At 33.7% G+C, this 19,186-nt stretch overlaps 1 protein-coding gene across 3 annotated transcripts in view; it reads right to left on the bottom strand.

The window, feature by feature from the left end:
- LOC127723375 (MAM and LDL-receptor class A domain-containing protein 2-like) overlaps nucleotides 1–19,186 on the bottom strand; it is a 210,865-nt gene that overhangs the window by 65,657 nt on the left and 126,022 nt on the right. For all 3 annotated transcript variants that reach the window (XR_007992046.1, XR_007992047.1, XM_052229951.1), the window contains exons 43-53: nucleotides 18,848–19,006; nucleotides 17,293–17,634; nucleotides 13,871–14,011; nucleotides 12,502–12,840; nucleotides 8,735–8,839; nucleotides 7,633–7,761; nucleotides 6,581–6,816; nucleotides 5,711–5,828; nucleotides 4,170–4,280; nucleotides 3,591–3,722; nucleotides 925–1,269 (exon numbers count right to left, since the gene is read on the bottom strand). Coding sequence is in view for 1 of the 3 variants with exons in the window: in XM_052229951.1 (XP_052085911.1) it covers nucleotides 925–1,269; nucleotides 3,591–3,722; nucleotides 4,170–4,280; nucleotides 5,711–5,828; nucleotides 6,581–6,816; nucleotides 7,633–7,761; nucleotides 8,735–8,839; nucleotides 12,502–12,840; nucleotides 13,871–14,011; nucleotides 17,293–17,634; nucleotides 18,848–19,006 (2,157 nt within the window). In the remaining 2 variants the exon portion in view is untranslated. The remainder of the gene's footprint in view (nucleotides 1–924; nucleotides 1,270–3,590; nucleotides 3,723–4,169; nucleotides 4,281–5,710; nucleotides 5,829–6,580; nucleotides 6,817–7,632; nucleotides 7,762–8,734; nucleotides 8,840–12,501; nucleotides 12,841–13,870; nucleotides 14,012–17,292; nucleotides 17,635–18,847; nucleotides 19,007–19,186) is intronic.

The raw sequence follows: 19,186 nt of genomic DNA, 5'->3' as shown, positions 1-19,186 counted from the left end.
CAAAATGCATATTTTCATTGATTTTAACTTTTGTTTTAAAGCATGGACTTTTAGTTGTGGTTTTAGAGAAAAGAAGCAAATAAACTGGATTATCTCCCATTCAACTTGATTCACTTATTGTTTAGTTCAAGTTTATTTTGTCGAAAATCTTAGGTCTTCTTTTAACACAGAGCTTTCATCAAATGAGACAATATTCTCAATAAGATAATATGTAATATAAAATTTCATGATTTTGCCTATTAATTAAAAAAAATTGAAATCTTCATGAAAATTATATATAACTCTATATAGATATAGGAAGATGTGGTATGAGTGCCAATGAGACAACTCTCCATCCAAGTTACAATTTATAAAAGTAAACCATTATAGGTCAAGGTACGGCCTTCAACACGGAGCATTGGCTCACACCGAACAGCAAGCTATAAAGGGCCCCAAAAAATTACTAGTGTAAAACATTCAAACGGAAAAACCAACGGTCTAATCTATATAAAAATGAGAAACGAGAAACACGTAAAACACAGACGACAACTACTGTAATTAGATTCCTGACTTAGGACAGGTGCAAACATTTGCAGCGGGATATATACATATATTCGAGATTAAGCACAGGTTATGAAATGATTTCTTATACTGAAATACAATCTTGGCAAAATAACTATAAGATCTCCTAGAGTAATTTGGTAGGATTCCTTATACATTAAACAATCAGATTTGATGATTTAAAATGCAACAGGGTTAAATTTTGTTTGGACTTCAAATGCATTTATAGTGTGAAACATGTGCAGTAACCCCAAAGGGTAAAAAGTTTTCAAAAATTAAACCAAACCTGTGAACACTGGTATACATTTGACGATTTTGCAAATGGTTGATCATAACAAACACATGTGAATCTGAAACTCAATAAAATATGTAATCTGTACTTACTAGGAATTGAACAACTCTGTCCTTCTATCAAGGTTACATCATCAATAGCAACAATGGCAGGTGTCAAAAAGGAAGTGTCACCATAGGCAACAAACTCAATAGTTGTCTCCCCTGCAGGAAGTTCAAAAGATCCTTCCAACCATTCATCAGTCTCCACATAGATTCCATTGGCATAAAACACCAATTGCTTTGTTCCATATTTTTTTGTATAAACTTTCAGTTCTGCTGACACGCCTCCTTCCATGTTGTAATAGAATTTAACACATCCTCCGGGTGTTGTCAGATAAGGGGGAGAGGTCAAAGTTGCTGTTCTTGTGGTGTCATATGTGTAAAACATGTAGTGACCTGAAAAAGTCATAAACATTTGTCATATCACAACCATTGACACGCTCTAAGTCAAATGATTTCATAATACACTCAAACTCTTATATTACGGTCACCGTCAGGACCAAACAAATGTGAGCGTATTAAAAGGGTGATCTTTGAATTCAGGTTGAAAATACATAGGTATCACAACAGCAGGAAAAGAAAAAGGTGGCATGGCAAGACAGGTTTTCACTTAAAAAGATTTTACTGTATTTCCAAAATCAATAGGGGTCTTCCTCTCATCATATGTGACAATATACATCAAGTATGGTTGCAATCCCATATGTAGTGTTTGATTTAGCATCCAGAAACCATATTTTGCAAAAATTATGACATTGATCTTCCGACACAGTGACCTCAAATAAACAAAAGTATTATATATCATTTTAAAAATACTCTATGTTAGGTGTTGCCTTCATTTTATTCAATCTTATAATATACTGCAAGGGAGTTAACTCTAAATGTAATCACAATCTTAGATTGATTTCAAAATAAACCTTACTTATATTCATCTAATTAAGCTGAAAAGATATGTGAACAAGTAACACATATATCAAGCATAAATATGTGTTGTTCTGCATTATGTTTAAATAGAATAACCCATTACCTTTTTATCATTGATTTTTCAAAATTACCAATCACCAACAATTTACATAATAAATAAAGGATTTACGAGAAATGGTACAAATTAATATATATTTTCTTGCCTTAATATCATCTATGTATAAAAAATCCCAAAAGGGAAGACACAGTTTTCTCTGGAACTTCTCTGATAGTACATCCGGTTTTTTTAATAGCCGGAACTCACAAAATAAGCTTTGATATGTTTAACCTGTAAATATTGCCTAGGAATATAGCAGTAAACAGTTTATCTATGGTTTTTCAAACAAGTGGAGTTTCTCATCTCAATCTCATCAAAGGGTGACAGCCCTGATATAAATGGAGTTTCTCATCTCAATCTCATCAAAGGGTGACAGCCCTGAGATAAGTGGTTTTTCTCAGCTACAATCTCATCAAAGGGTGACAGCCCTGAGATAAGTGGTTTTTCTCAGCTACAATCTCATCAAAGGGTGACAGCCCTGAGATAAGTGGAGTTTCTCATCTCAATCTCATCAAAGAATGACAGCCCTGAGATAAGTGGTTTTTCTCAGCTACAATCTTTTCAAAGGGTGACAGCTCTGAGATAAGTTGAGTTTCTCAGCTACAATCTCATCAAAGGGTGACAGCCCTAAGATAAGTGGTTTTTCTCAGCTACAATCTTTTCAAAGGGTGACAGCTCTGAGATAAGTTGAGTTTCTCAGCTACAATCTCATCAAAGGGTGACAGCCCTGAGATAAGTGGTTTTTCTCAGCTACAATCTCATCAAAGGGTGGCAGTCCTGAGATAAGTGGAGTTTCTCATCTCAATCTCATCAAAGGGTGACAGCCCTGGGGTAGGTGGTTTTTCTCAGCTACAATCTTTTCAAAGGGTGACAGCTCTGAGATAAGTTGATTTCTCAGCTGCAATCTCATCAAAGGGTGACAGCCTTAAGATAAGTGGTTTTTCTCAGCTACAATCTCATCAAAGGGTGACAGCCCTGAGATAAGTGGAGTTTCTCATCTCAATCTCATCAACGGGTGACAGCCCTGGGGTAGGTGGTTTTTCTCAGCTACAATCTTTTCAAAGGGTGACAGCTCTGAGATAAGTTGATTTCTCAGCTGCAATCTCATCAAAGGGTGACAGCCTTAAGATAAGTGGTTTTTCTCAGCTACAATCTCATCAAAGGGTGACAGCCCTGAGATAAGTGGAGTTTCTCATCTCAATCTCATCAAAGGGTGACAACCCTGAGATAAGTGGAGTTTCTCATCTCAATCTCATCAAAGGGTGACAGCCCTGTGATGAGATGTAGACAAGAACCTTCAAAGAGTTGAAAAGCCATAGATAATCTATTTACCACTATCTTCCTATAGGCAACATCAATAGACCTTATCAATATTTGGAAATCTGCACTGCTTGACCCGAGAATCTGTGCCTCTTGAACTTTTGACGTCAAACAACAATCACTTTTCCACTGTGGCGTCAAATATTTTCTATTATGACGTCAAAATTTTACAGGAAACTTTGTGATGTCCAGTAATGGCGGACAATAGCGATAAAGTGTATGACATCCTCATGTTCTCTTTCTACTTAATTGGTATAATCCATTCTCTGTCGTGTAGCATGAAAAGGAAAATTATTTACAAAATGATCAAAGAAAAATTTATGAAAACACAGATTATATTATATTACTAAACAAACAAATGTTAACTATATTTTGTCACCTGAATGATTATCAGCCCCCATGGTGTGATCAACTGCTGGCAAATAGTGAACAAAAGCATCTCTCCAAATATAGCTTCCAAACAAATATCCACATCCATAATGCTGTTCAAAGTCACAGCTTATGCTAATGGCTGAAATGGTATATAGCATAAATCTTTGTTACCATGACAATCTATGTTATAAGTGTCAACTTGATAAATATTACGAGGCAGATATTTCATACAGAGAAAGAGGACACAGCCTATATATTATTACCATGGTATTATCAAATATACAATTTGCAGGAAATCATATGCTCCTTTATAGTCCAAAAATTCAGCATAAGGTACTGTAAATTCAGAAATTATTATGTGCAGTTATTATTGCAATTTTTGAAGAGTGGACAAAAATGCGAGATTAATTATTCAATATCAGGAAAATCTGCATATAGATATATATATCAGATATCAGAATGTGAGTTCTTATTATTGAGATACTCCTCAAGTCGCATTATTCCCATTAATAAAAACCTCACAAAGATTTTCTGAATTTACAGTAGGTAAAAGTGGTATGCAAAAAACGAATTTATATGAACTTACGACAGTCTGCTTCATCTTCACCAGAGGGACACTGGGAAATCTTATCGCATTCTATCTTATCCTTGATACATATACCATCTTTATGGCAGGGACCCAGACCAGTTGGACAAACTGTAATGAAAGAGAGAGCAATAAATTCATCTTTCCACAAGATAAAATTAAGCAACTGCTTTTTAAAGCTATTTATAAACAATCAAATTATTAATAAAATCATATACAGCTTATAAATGACATAAATAGTGGATGTAATTTTCTCTTTATCAACAATGAAGAGGCTAATGACAAAACTATACAGAAGTCAATGTCATCATAATACAGAGGTCAATGTCAACGCTAAACAGAGGTCAATGTCATCACTATAAAGAAGTCAATGTCATCATAATACAGAGGTCAATGTCAACACTATAAACAGAGGTCAATGTCATCACTATGCAGATGTCAGTGACATCATAATACAGAGGTCAATGTCAACACTAAACAGAGGTCAATGTCATCACTAAACAGAAGTCAATGTCATCATAATAAAGAGGTCAATGTCAATACTAAACAGAGGCCAATGTATAATTATCTATTCCAAACTTACCCAATGGAGGACAATATCCAGGGGTTATAATAACATCCTTTATTACAAACTTACCCAATGTAGGACAATCTCCAGGGGTTATAGTAACACCCTCTATTACAAACTTACCCTATTGAGGACAATCTCCAGGGGTTATAGCAACATCCTTTATTACAAACTTACCCAATGTAGGACAATCTCCAGGGGTTATAGTAACATCCTCTATTACAAACTTACCCAATGGAGGACAATCTCCAGGGGTTATAGCAACATCCTTTATTACAAACTTACCCAATGTAGGACAATCTTCAGGGGTTATAGTAACATCCTCTATTACAAACTTACCCAATGTAGGACAATCTCCAGGGGTTATAGTAACATTGTCTATTCCAAATTAACCCAATGGAGGACAATCTCCAGGGGTTGTAGTAACATCATCTATTACAAACTTACCCAATGTAGGACAATCTCCAGGAGTTATAGTAAAATCATCTATTACAAACTTACCTAATGGAGGACAATCTCCAGGGGTTATAGTAACATCATCTATTCCAAACTTACCCAATGGAGGACAATCTCCAGGGATTAAAGTTACATCATCTATTCCAAACTTACCCAAATGGAGGACAATCTCCAGGGGTTATATCAACATCATCTATTCCAAACTTACCTAATGGAGGACAATCTCCAGGGGTTAAAGTTACATCATCTATTCCAAACTTACCCAATTGAGGACAATCTCCAGGGGTTATATCAACGTCATCTATTCCAAACTTACCCAATGGAGGACAATCTCCAGGGGTTATAGTAACATCATCTATTCCAAACTTACACAATGGAGGACAATCTCCAGGTGTTATATTAACATCATCTATTCCAAACTTACCCAATGGAGGACAATCTCCAGGGGTTATATTAACATCATCTATTCCAAACTTACCCAATGGAGGACAATCTCCAGGGGTTAAAGTAAACTTACCCAATGGAGGACAATCTCCAGGGGTTATATTAACATCATCTATTCCAAAGTATTTCACATCGTTGACATAATCATATACATAAAAGTTGATTTCAATCCTTCCTGGTTCAATAGCCATCTGAAAATAAAATAAAAAGTAAACATTTGATTGACCAAAAATATGTATAGTAATAACACTTAAGGTAGATTAGGTGTCTTCCGCCATCTTGGATTGATAAATAGCTGAAAACAACCAGTCAAGATTTTTAATGAAATGTGCAAATTTCAAGAGAAGAATGCAATTCATTTGTAAAACTTTTATCTGAATGATAAAAATGACGTGTTTGATCGTTTTTTTTTTTACTGTTTTTAGCAAGAGTAGAATATTTTTTATTTTGTTCAATTTTTTCAACTTTGCCATATAAGGGGAGATCTACCTGAAGTATATATAATAGGTTGTTACACATATATTATGAAAAACAAGATATTGTGGGTTATCATAAAAATCAAACACAAGTATAAGACCACTTACAGATTTTTTTTAAACAATTGAACTCATTTCATTTTAAAACTTTTGTAGAATGTACAATAAATTATTGGAGTTTGATGCATTACTTTGTTAATGTTAATCAACCTAGCATGTTTCAAATTTACTGATCCTAAAATCTCTCTAGGGTTTTATTTCCTTCAAAATATATTTGAAGTGATTTTGTCTAATGAAATTCTATTCATCTCTTTAAAAGGAAATTTATCATAATAATATTCCTGTTTTAAAGTAGTTAATTGTAATTAAAAACTTGAAAACTTCTTTTTCTCCATATTAATCTTTTTTCCAGATATTCTAACAAAAAATGTTTTCAACTATGGATCACATTATCCAAGGAAGCTTACCTGAGCTGGTTTCCAAATATTGGACAAAGTTGGCAAGGTAGCATCACCAAACATTGTGCTGTTTGATGTTCTATTTGAGGATATGACACCAAGGTCAAGGTATTTGACCTCAAACCCAAATAAATGTGCATGACCTATATAATACAGTGATAGACATGAGGAGACTGTAACCTTTTCTGCTGGAGAGTTGAAGCTGAAATTGCTGGCAGTATAACTGACCATTCCATAAAATGTCCCTGAAAATTAAAAAAAATGATTGAAAGTTCAATGTATGAAAGTCTGGATGGGGGGTTCTTCATTTCTGTATTCTATAATTTTTTTAGGCCATTATTCTTTATACTTTTTGCCCATTATTCTCTATTCTTTATTTTTTTAGACACCTGTCTATTGTTGAAGACTTCATGTTGATCCCTAGATGTCTTTTGATGTGTTTGTGTGGTTGGGTTACTGTCTCATTCTATACATACCCCACATCCCCTTTCGTTTATATCAAATGAAATTTAAATGATAAAATTGTAACTTTTAAAAAATAACGATGCATATTTGGTAGTTTTTAATTGTTTAATTTCTTTAAGTTATTTATTTTACAGTTTCTAATAAACCATACCTTTTTCAAAATCTCCATGGGGAATTTTTAGCACAAGAGGACCTAATGCATACATAAACATTGCATTTGTGCACTTTAAAATTGGAAGATCTATGGTTTTAAATGAGTATTTATGTTTTTACTCCTCTGAATGGTTTTTCTAAAAGCATTAGTCTAGTATGATCATAGATCCATTCTTGATAGATAACTAAGTGTTTTGACTCCATTACATTATTACTACTGTAATTATCTCCCCTCTCTTACCTGTGTTATTGCCATAAGTATGATCATAGATCCATTCTTGATAGATAACTTGTTTTGACTCCATTACATTATTACTACTGTAATTATCTCCCCTCTCTCACCTGCTTCATTGCCATAAGTATGATCATATATCCATTCTTGATAGATAACTTGTTTAGACTCCATTACATTATTACTACTGTAATTATTTCCCCTCTCTCACCTGCTTTATTGCCATAAGTATGATCATATATCCATTCTTGATAGATAACTTGCTTTGACTCCATTACATTATTACTACTGTAATATCCACACCGGAACTTGTCTTCAAAGTCACAACTTATGGTTCTATCTGTAATGAAAAAGACAGTTTCTTGAGGAATACATTTATTTTGGCAGAAATTTCAGAAACTCGGCTTTCTACAGATCGATTTTTATTCATTGACTAAAGCCATGCATAATCCATATATTACATGTCTTATATTGCCAATACTTAGAATATCATAATTTCATTATTTCTGAGAATAATAACTAAATAAGTAAACAATATTATATTATTATTATTGTGCTTGCATCTTCAACTTCCACTAAATTTGTTTCTAACTTTAATAGCATTAATATTTTTAAGTACTATATAAATTATTTTCTAAACTGATAATATATATATAGATTCTAACATTTGTAAGTCCGAGCCTCGGCAAGGACTTTCAAATTGATAATTTAATTATCGAGATTGTATAAACTGGATAATCCAAGAGTAACTATGTAAAAATCTGTTTCTCTAATGATTATCAAATAAACTTTAATTTTTGTTAACGAAAAACCCCTTCAAGTGCCTTCAATATTCCACAAAGAACACCTGTTAGCAAATTTCTATTAATCCAGTGAGCTGATAAAAGTTATGACCCTTAAAATCAGCCAATCATCTTCTGAATTCATCGGCAACCATATGTTGATTAAATTTTTTTATACAATGGGTACAGAAAGGGATAAATTGCCAAAGAATAAGAGAAATATTTTACCACAGTATTGAGAGTGATACAATATTACTCCCTTGAGACAGTTAAATTTTCAAATATTTTAATTAAACTGTCCAGACTGGAGCAATATTGTATTCCACGAAATTCAGTGGTGGAATCTGTTTCTTTAATGATTTTAAATGATTTTTAGGTAAACTGTATCAATCTTTTTCAATACTCTGAAAATTGATGTGCTCTTTCTTAGATCTCCAACATGGTGACAAAAGGGACATAACATTTGATCAAAATGCATCAATCGAAACCTATCTATAAATTTTTTTAATTGAATCTAAATAAACAGCATACCACACAATGTTGTCTCATCTGAATGATCGTCACAGTCAAAATTGAGATCACAAACTGTACTCAGATCTATACAATAGTCACCACAACTAAACTGTCCTGGACAAGCTGGAAAACAAAGTATCATTTGTACATATAAGAACGGAAAAAGAGGCAATAATTAGTGAAATATGCTTTCTTATATATAATATATAATACTATAAAAAAGATACTTAAGTATAGTTATATCAACATGATTTTATATAACTATTTTCCAGTTATATGGAGCAGCCAACCCCCTTAGCTGTGGTCAGACTGTATATTTAAGTGGTGTTTCATTTTTAATATATTTAGGCTTATTCTCCAAGATTTGACATTATTTCTGTGTATCCAAATGTTTTTGTTGTGTTTCGTAGTGTTGCGTCTCACAATTCTATATTGGATTCTATATCAATAAATTAATTATTATTTTAACATTCTAACAAAACTTTCCTGGACATTCTAATGATAAAGCATTGGTAATACTTCAGTAGCCGTATGTAAACTAATCTTATAATAAGTGAAAATGAAAAAAAACCAATACATACTGAACAAAAACATTCATTAATTAAGTGTACCATAATTTGTTGTGTATAATACACACTTTTCTACCCAAAAAATGTAGTTGGTAGATGGGATGCGTATTATACACAACTACAGACGGTTTTAGATTTAAAAACAAAATTTTTTAATCTTTTTTAATTTTTTTTTTTAATTTCGTATTTTCTTCATTATTGTATATAATCAAGATGTTTTTTATTCTATATATTTATTTGTAATTATAGTTGTCATTGATTGGTGTTTAATGCCACTTTCAGCTCCATTAACTATTTCGTAAAGGTCAGTTTTTTTATGGAGGAAGCCAGAGTGCCCAGAGACAAACACCGACCTTCAGCAGGAAAAGAGACAATCCTAGTCAATTAAGATTGGAGTCAAACACACCTATCACATGTGGGGTTATAACTCACAACCTCAGTGTTGACAGTTGAACTACTTAGACCACCTGGCAACCAAGGCCCCTAGGTGAAGTGATGACATCATAGAAGTTTGACTAGTTATGACATCATAGAAGTTAAAAAACACCATGATGACATGATTCTTGGAGCCAAATCTGTAACTCTGTATGTATTTCTATGAAATATTTATCATTCAACCAAACTAAACAATTGGTAAAATGATTTATCCCTACAGCAAAAATAAAACATGAATATGTGTCCATTGAACACCACGCCCTGCTCTCACTATCACATGAACAATCAAAACACATAACAGTGAACATGCATTCTGTTTCAATGTAATGTGACCACAACTAACTAAGTTACTAACTTAACCAAAAAATTTACCCTGATTCATTACAATCCTGATGAACTATGAAAAGGAGTGAAAACTTTATTTTGAAATATATTTTCAGAAGTCCACATAATAATAAACATGTGTACTTAGTTCGAATGTGATGTGACCACAACTTTATGATTAACATGTCACTGGACGTTAAGCAGGCAACAGACAATGGTGATCAACTACATATTTTAGTCAGATACATGACCTTTTATTTATTTTTGACTTTGAACTAACTGCGAGTACTCTCAGATCTATGCTTTGTGTCTTTTTGTTTTTTGAGCTTTGTATCGATCTCAGGAGTTCAGCCCTTTTCAACTATTTCTTATAGTTTGTTCTTATGTTGTGCTGTTCCATCACTGGCCCAGGTTAGGGGGAAGGTTGGGTGCCTGCAAACATGTTTAACTCCACCACATTCTGTATGTGCCTGTCCAAAGTCAGGAGCCTGTATTTCAAAGGATGCTGTTTGTTGCTGTATATCATATTTGTTTTTCCTTATTATTTTGTACATAAATCCAGCTGTTAGTTTCTTGTTTGAATTGTTTTACATTTGTCATTTCGGGGCCATTTATAGCTTGCCATGCAATATTGGATTTGGTCTTTGTTGAAGGCATTACTGTGACCTATGGTTGCTTACTTCTACACCATTTGGTCTCTGCAGGAGAGTTGTCTCATTGGCAATCATACACCATCTTCTTATTTTAATACCTAATCCAACAAAATTGCACACGCTGAAATGTCTCGCCTACTATACTGACCATTGATTTTATGTTGATAGTCCTACATATAAAGTTTTACTACAAGTATCACATTAACATTTATGATCCAAGAAAATGAGATCAAGGTCAGATAAACCAAGCTGGAAATACATGTACACCTTTAATACAATCATTCCATACACAGAATATAGATGACCTTTGCTTATAGTATAAAAGAAACAGACCAAACCATTGAAATTCTATACTGACCAATGAACCATGAAAATGAAGTCAAGGTCACATGAATCCTGCCAGACAGACATGTACACCTTAAAATCATTCCATGCATCAAATATAGTTGACCTATTACTTAAGATATCTAAAAAAAAAGTTAACCAGGAAAACTGAACATTGACCAATCAACCATGAAAATGAGGTGAAGGTCAGATGATACCTGCCAGACAGACATATACACCTTACAATCATTCCATACATCAAATATAGTTGACCTATTGCTTAAAGTTTAAGAAAAACAGACCAAAACATAAAACTTAACATAAGCAATGAACCATGAAAATGAGGTCAAGGTCAAATAAAACCTGCCAGACTGACATGTACATCGTAAAATATTAACATACACCAAATATAGTTGACCTACTGCATAGAGTATTAGAAAAACAGACCAAAACACAAAAACTTAACATTGAGCAATGAGCCGTGAAAATGAGGTCAAGGTCAAATAAAACCTGCCAGACTGACATGTACATCGTAAAATATTAACATACACCAAATATAGTTGACCTACTGCATACAGTATTAGAAAAACAGACCAAAACACAAAAACTTAACATTGAGCAATGAACCATGAAAATGAGATCAAGGTCAAATAAAACCTGCCAGACTGACATGTACATCGTAAACTATTTCCATACACCAAATATAGTTGACCTATTGCATACAGTATTAGAAATAGACCAAAACACAAAAACTAAACTATGACCACTGAATCATGAAAATGAGGTCAAGGTCAGATGACACCTGCTAGTTGGACATGTACACCTTACAATCATTACATACACCAAATATAGTAGACCTATTGCTTATAGTATCTGAGATATGGACTTGACCACGAAAACTTAACCTTGTTCACTGATCCATGAAATGAGGTCGAGGTCAAGTGAAAACTGTCTGACAGGCATGAGGACCTTGCAAGGTACGCACATACCAAATATAGTTATCCTATTACTTACAATAAGAGAGAAATTAACATTACAAAAAATATTCACTTTTTTTTCAAGTAGTCACTGAACCATGAAAATGAGGTCAAGGACAATGGACATATGACAGACAGAAACTTCATATCATAAGGCATCTATATACAAAGTATGAAGCATCCAGCTCTTCTATAGCTACCTTCTGAAATATTAAGCTTTTAAGAAGTTAGTTAACGCCACCGCAGCCGGATCACTATCCCTATGTCAAGCTTTCTGCGACAAAAGTTGCAGGCTCGACAAAAACTTTCACCTGATGACAAATGGATGAACAGTGAACAGATGCATGGAAAGAAATGAGCAGATGAACAGACTAGAAAACATAATGGCCCTCTTCAATCGTAGGCAGGGCAGGGCAAATCTAAATGCCATTGTCTGGGAAGTTTTGTATACAGAACTATCATTAATATTGAAGTGAATCTAGTTAAAATAAAAGTTCACTTACATAGTTCTTGACAATCTCCTGGTACAATATTGACATTGTCGATTCCAGCCTGTCCAAGTTGCATGTCAATGACTAGAGAGGCATCTGTTAAATTTCCTATATATTTAAACTGTCCTAGACTCCAAGCCCCTGAGTCTCTTCTCATACTCCAGGTAGGTGTCCAGAGAACATTTCCAAAACGGTAGGACATCATATATATAGATAATGAAGCATTATATCCAGTCAGAAACTTTGTATAGTAATCAAAACTTATACAGGATTTCTCAGTTACCGATAAAGTTGGTGATAATACACTGCATCCGTCTTGGGCCATATTTGAATCACAATATAAAAACCTTCCTACAAAAAAAAAACACAAAAAAACCATGATAAATTCTTCATAAATCAAAGATACCAGACTTATAATTTGTCATGCCAGATACACTTTTCATCAACAAAAGACTCTTCCAATGGTTTTTCGTGAATTGAAGCTGTGCAATCAACTTATCTAAACTTTTGAACAATGCAATTTACATCTATAAATCAAATCAATGTTTTTAAAACTTCACTAATCAGCCATTGTTGTTTTAATCTTTTGACTCTATAAATACATTAAACTAAGAAAAATCTCCTCATTCTTATACAGGATATTTAACACAGCAGAAGAATAATCTACTTTGACAGGTTTGGCATAATGACCTCTTGACCCAGATTACAAATATAGTAGTGTCACCATAGAAACAAAGGCAATGCTTTTAAAAATCGCTTTACAACTAGCGGAATAGTTGCTGAATCAAAATTTGCGGCATAATTTGATATTTTAGTGGGTGATTGTTCTATTTTTCATTTTCCAGTATATATATTTGATGACATTTCTTGATATTTGATCATGAGAACTATTATTATAATTAAACTCCGTTTGGTGAACCAACGCCTGTGTGAATCCTTTCGGTAGAGCCCATGAAGTGGATACCTTGGTATGTCGGGTTGTCAAATAATGCAAATGAATGCAACACTTGTTTCTCCCACCTTGACAACACACATTGTGACGTCAAATTCAAGATACCAGTTTGGGTACTTCAGTAAATAATTTCTGTATGTAAATTGTCCTGATGACGCCTGCCTTGCAGGCGAAACATGTAGACTATAGTAAATAAAGTTGCAGACCATTTGAAGTGTTGTTGTCAATTTTGATTATTATTATAATTATTTTTTACCAATAGGAATTGGCCATGACTTTCGCTACAAACTGACAGCATGCTACTGATCCATATATTTCCTGTTCAATTTATGGTTCAATTTATGGCTTTAGAATGCAGAGAATGAAGATAAAACAATGATAGTTCTTCAAAGGCCTGCACAACTTAACTTGTCAATAAGTATAACATACCAGCATTTGAACTAGCTGCTACAGCCATATTATCTGAATCATATGATACAGATGTCCAACCACCATCCTCTAACAGATTTGTGTTATTTTTGTAACCACATAGGAAAGTCTTATCCTCAAAATCACATGGCACATTGGTCTCTACAAAATAAAAAAAATAAATACACAGAAATAAAACAGCGAGCTTCAAGTCAGTTTAAATCAAGGATCAAAGATATTCCGCCAAGATTCAAAAGGAAAGAAATTTGTTAATCTTTGTTTGCACCACTGTCCAAGGTTAGGTGATGGTTGGGCTAACCCCACCTCCTTTATATGTATGCCTGTCCTAAGTCAGGAGCCTGTCATTCAGTAATTGTTATTGGTTACTGTATGTCATATTTGATTTGTTTATTGTTTCAGCATAAATCAGGTTGTAAGTTTTCTCTTCTGAATTGTTTTGTATTTTGTAATGTTGGCTTCTTTTATAGCATTCTATATTGTGTGGGTTTTGGTCATTGTTGAAGGCTGTAAAGTGATCTTAATTTCGGTAAATCCGCATCTTTTGGTCTCTGGTAATTAGTTGTCTCATGGGTAATGCTGTGGATTCATCTATTTTCGTGGGTACCAATTTTTCATGGATTGGAAGAAAACTTTGCCTTTTCGTGGATAAGTGATTTAGTGGTTTTACCAAAGTCTGCAAAAAAATTACAACCTGATAGAAATTTGTTTTTTGATGAACATTTAAATTTGTGGTTCACCTCTTCCCACGAAACCCACGAAAATTGGTATCCAACGAATAATAATGAATCCACAGTAGTACCACATCTCCTTATTGCTTGCATCATGGTGCAAAGCTATTAGTTTCATTTGATATTGACGTCATCTTGAAATGATTACTTAACAAATATCTGTTCTGATTGATTGCCTTAAAGTGTGGCTATGGTTCAATTGGCTAGAATGATATATAGAATTAGGAACATGTCCCGGACAGGAGAAGATATCAAATTTGGAAGATAAGGAATAATATAACAGTATGGGTATTCAAGAAGCAACCAACAAGATTATTGCTTCATTTTGACATAATTCATGATACTGTGAAGCACTCTGCACCATTTAGAAAGGTTAAACTTAATTGTTTTCTTATTAGTTTCATTTTTGGTCAGGATTTATTCTGTTTTTTTTAAATGATATTGTTCTTGCCTGCTGCCTTGACTACCTGTTACCCTTCTACAGGTTGCACTTTGTAAATACAGCTGTTTCACAAACCACGCATCTTTTCAGGAGATATATAATATTCATACATATTTTGTTTTGTTTACGTACTTGTTCCCAGATATGATCTTTATATTGCATCTCATGGAGACATAACTTGGGAATATTACCAGTATGAATTCACATGGATAGCGGCCAAATTGAATTCTGAGGAAAACCAAAGTGAAAGTAGGGGTAGTACAGAATTTAAGTATGAGTTTAAACTTTAAGAATTTTGGGGCATATAAATGTTGAAAATATGCTACACAGCCCTCTGTTTTGACCTTTGAAAAAAATTGTAGTGCATATGAACTTTTCATTCTGCAAAAATTCATAGTAAAAGTTTTAGCTGTAAAAGGAGTTCCAATGGGAAATTGCATTGTCTATATTTACAGAAGTGCAACCTACATGATCCAAATCTGGTTCCTTCATTGGACTTGTTAGATATGTACTGAAAAATCTAATAATTACACATGATTTATTTTTGATTTGGGCAGTGAGTATAAAATAGGTAATGTTACCATATCAAGTTAATATTTTAATAACATAAATGCTGCTAAAATGAATATGTTTTTTCTGTGTGAGGGCATCAGACATGCTTTCCTTCTTTTTCTCTGTGACCTCACAATTATCAAAGTCAGAGGAAAGTAAAAACTAGAGGCCCTGAAGAGCCTGTGTCGATCACCTGAATCTACTGTGTTTTTGGAAATCATGTAAAATAAGGTTAAAATCATAATAAATAGTATCAGATACCCTAATAATGATTGAGGCCAAGTTTGGTTTAATTTGGCCCAGTAGTTAAATTAAAAGCAGGTCATCCCACTGTAGTCTTACATTATAGTTACTGAAGACCCCTTATCATTATTTAAATTAGTTTTCAAGTTGTGACCATTTGAAATTGTTTTTTTTACAATTTTCCCTTAGACTTCTACAGTAAACCCCCAATGTTCTATTTTTAGCCATGGTGGCCATGTTGGTTGGATGACAGGGTCATCGGGAATATATTTTTCAATCAAGATACCCTATTGAAAATTGTGGCTAAGTTTAATTCTATTTGGCCCAGTAGATTAAGTGGAGAAGATTTTTGTAAAAGATTACAAAAATTTCGAAAATTGACGAAAGGACAATATCTCCTTCAGGGGTTAATTGACAAGTTTGGTCATGTTGACTTATTTGTAGATCTTACTTTGCTGAACATTATTGCTGTTTACAGTTTATCTCTTATCTATAATAATATTCAAGATAATAACAAAAACTGCAAAATGTCCTTAAAATTACAAATTCATGGGCCACAACCCAACAACGGGTTGTCTGATTTGTCTGAAAATTTTCCAGGCTGATAGATCTACACCTGATGAACACATTTACCCCATGTCAGATTTACTCCAAATGCTTTAGTTTCAGAGATATAAGCCATAAACTGCATTTTACCCCTATGTTCTAATTTTAGCCATGGCGGCCATGTTGGTTGGTAGGCGGGGTCGTTGGACACATTTTTTAAACTAGATACCCCAATGATGGTTGTGCCCAAGTTTGGTAAATTTGGCCAAGTAGTTTCGGAGGAGAAGATTTTTGTAAAAGTTAACAACGACGGACGAGGAATGACGGACGCCAAGTGATGAGAAAAGCTCACTTGGCCCTATGGGCCAGCTGAGCTAAAAAAATGAAGAGCTGAAATCAAACAAATAAAATAGAGAATGGAAACAGGGAATGTGTCAAAGAGACAACAACCCGACCAAAAAGCAGAAAACAGCCCAGGGCCACAAAAGGTCTTTAACACAGCAAGAAAATCCCACACCCAGAGGCGAGCTTCAGCTGGCCCCTAAACAAAAATGTATACTAGTTCAGCAAAAAACCACACATTGATTAATAAATATAATCATCCAGTCATGGAAAGTATAAATCAACTAATAATTAGAGAGAAAAAATTAATCAAATGTTGAAAGTATAATTTGCCTTACAATAGACGTATTTACACTTATATGCAAAGTCAGCAATTACTTAAAAGTCAAACAAGTTCCAGCTAAATTTTGCGTCACTATTTAAAACATTTGATCTCATAATTAAAAAGTGATGTTGCGTGACGCCAGATTAGGATATCCGGAGACAGATCTGGGGACATTCAGAACAAATTCAGCTAAAATTCCAAAAGTGTAAGTACATTTAATAGAAAAATAACTTTATTTTATTACCTGGGCAACTACCATCAATAACAAAAATATTATCTACTGCTATATCTCCTTTAAATCCCGAAGCTTTGGTTGCCACAAAATAAATATTTTGTTCAGTGTCAGGTGGTAAGGTGACACATCCTTTAATCCATGCCATATCCTGCTGCCCTGTTTTTGTCCACAGCTGGGTTTCAGTGGAGGTACGAGTGTCATGTGACAGGATGTCTAAAGTGCCGATATCATCTCCCAACATGTGGTAGGAGAAATATAAACTACTGGGATTATTACTGGTGAATGATGGGAAGGATAAGTAGGTTGTATCGCCTGGTTGTCCATGGGAACTCTCAACATACATAAAATGTCCTGTAAATGTAAAACAAATTTTGAAATTATCCCTCTTTGAATGATAATGACAATTACAATAATGTCTCTTGGTAATTTATGACTGATAAAAAAATGAAAAGTATGAATATCTCATATAAACTATGAAAAACTTACTTACTATCTGCTTATACATTTCTACTAAATCTGTACTGAATAGTTAAAAGTAAAAATTTCAAGCCTGTCCCACTAAAGAAACTTCATTTACTTGTCTTTTCCAAACTAAATTGGTACCCATGAAAATAAATGAATCCACAGTAAATATTTCTCTGTATGTCATTGGAGAGAGTAGAAGCCTGCTATATGTGTCCTATATTTTTGGGATTTAGAGACATTAAGTGCAACTAATGCTAGTGTAATGTTTAGCACCATTTATTTCTTTATTGTTTACTTCATTATATTCTGTAAGTGTTGCACAGTCATTTAAGAAATGAATGCTTCTTTTTGTAATTCATTGGGGTGTAAAAGAGTTGACAGAAGCACATTTTGTATGAAGCGCAGAAGCTCTTCCTTCTAAAAAAGTGTGCACGATCAACACTTTCACACCCCAATAAAATTACAAAAAGAAGCATTCATTTTTTATAATTAAATTTTTATGATAATAAGACCATGAAAAAAAGTTTTATCAAGTTTTTATTTTATTTACCTGTGCACTTTTTTGTAGAAGCACATGTCATCACGAGTGTAACATTTCATTTTGATATTAAGGTTAATTTTCTAATGCATGATGCGCGATTGTTGTCAGCCAATCAAACTAACGAATTTTCGTGAAACATACATGTAATGTATTTATTATGATATGAATACATGAGCAAACCTGTACTGAGGGGGGATAGGACCTTTATCGGGACTCCAGGATCGGGCGTTTTTAAGCTCGGGATTTCGGGATTGATCCTTTCGGGATCCGGGAATTCTTTTTTCGAATTTCGGGATGTCAGGATTTAAATTGTTTTAAATTCAGGACCTCGGGATTCCATGTTTTTAAGCCCAGGATTTCGGGATCAGGACCCCTCATGTACTGCATGCTGGTAGTTTTAGTTATTCTCTCTAGGAGTTATTTCTCACATGTCACACTGGCGTTGTGATGAAAGAAACAATGTCGAAAAAAGAAGCTTTTAGAATGGACCATGGAGGAACAAAAAAAAAATTGTTTGCAAATATATCCCCATTTGTATCAACATTAAGTATAAATTACCTCCAAGATTACCGTAAGCATCACCATACGGACCTGTGTTTTCTGATGGAGTCTTACTTTGTTGTCTGGACCATTGATATTTAGACCCTATAGTACAATTGGAGGAGTACTGGCAAGTGTTATTCCCCTCAAAGTTACATGTTACTTCATTCAGTTGTTCTGCAAATATATTCCAATACATGTACACACATTTTTTTCTCAAAATTCAAAAGCATGCAAAGGTAACCATTCTTTACTGGCTGTTTCAAATATACTAAAATAATCATAGATATAGACATAATACAGTATACCTAACTATATCCTGAACTTTTCAATTTTTATTTATACTAAAGATACCTG

This window comes from Mytilus californianus, unplaced genomic scaffold (genome assembly GCF_021869535.1).
Source record: "Mytilus californianus isolate M0D057914Y unplaced genomic scaffold, xbMytCali1.0.p SCAF_13, whole genome shotgun sequence".
Classification (NCBI taxonomy): Eukaryota; Metazoa; Mollusca; class Bivalvia; order Mytilida; family Mytilidae; genus Mytilus; species Mytilus californianus.
This window is presented reverse-complemented; position numbering and strand designations above follow the sequence as displayed.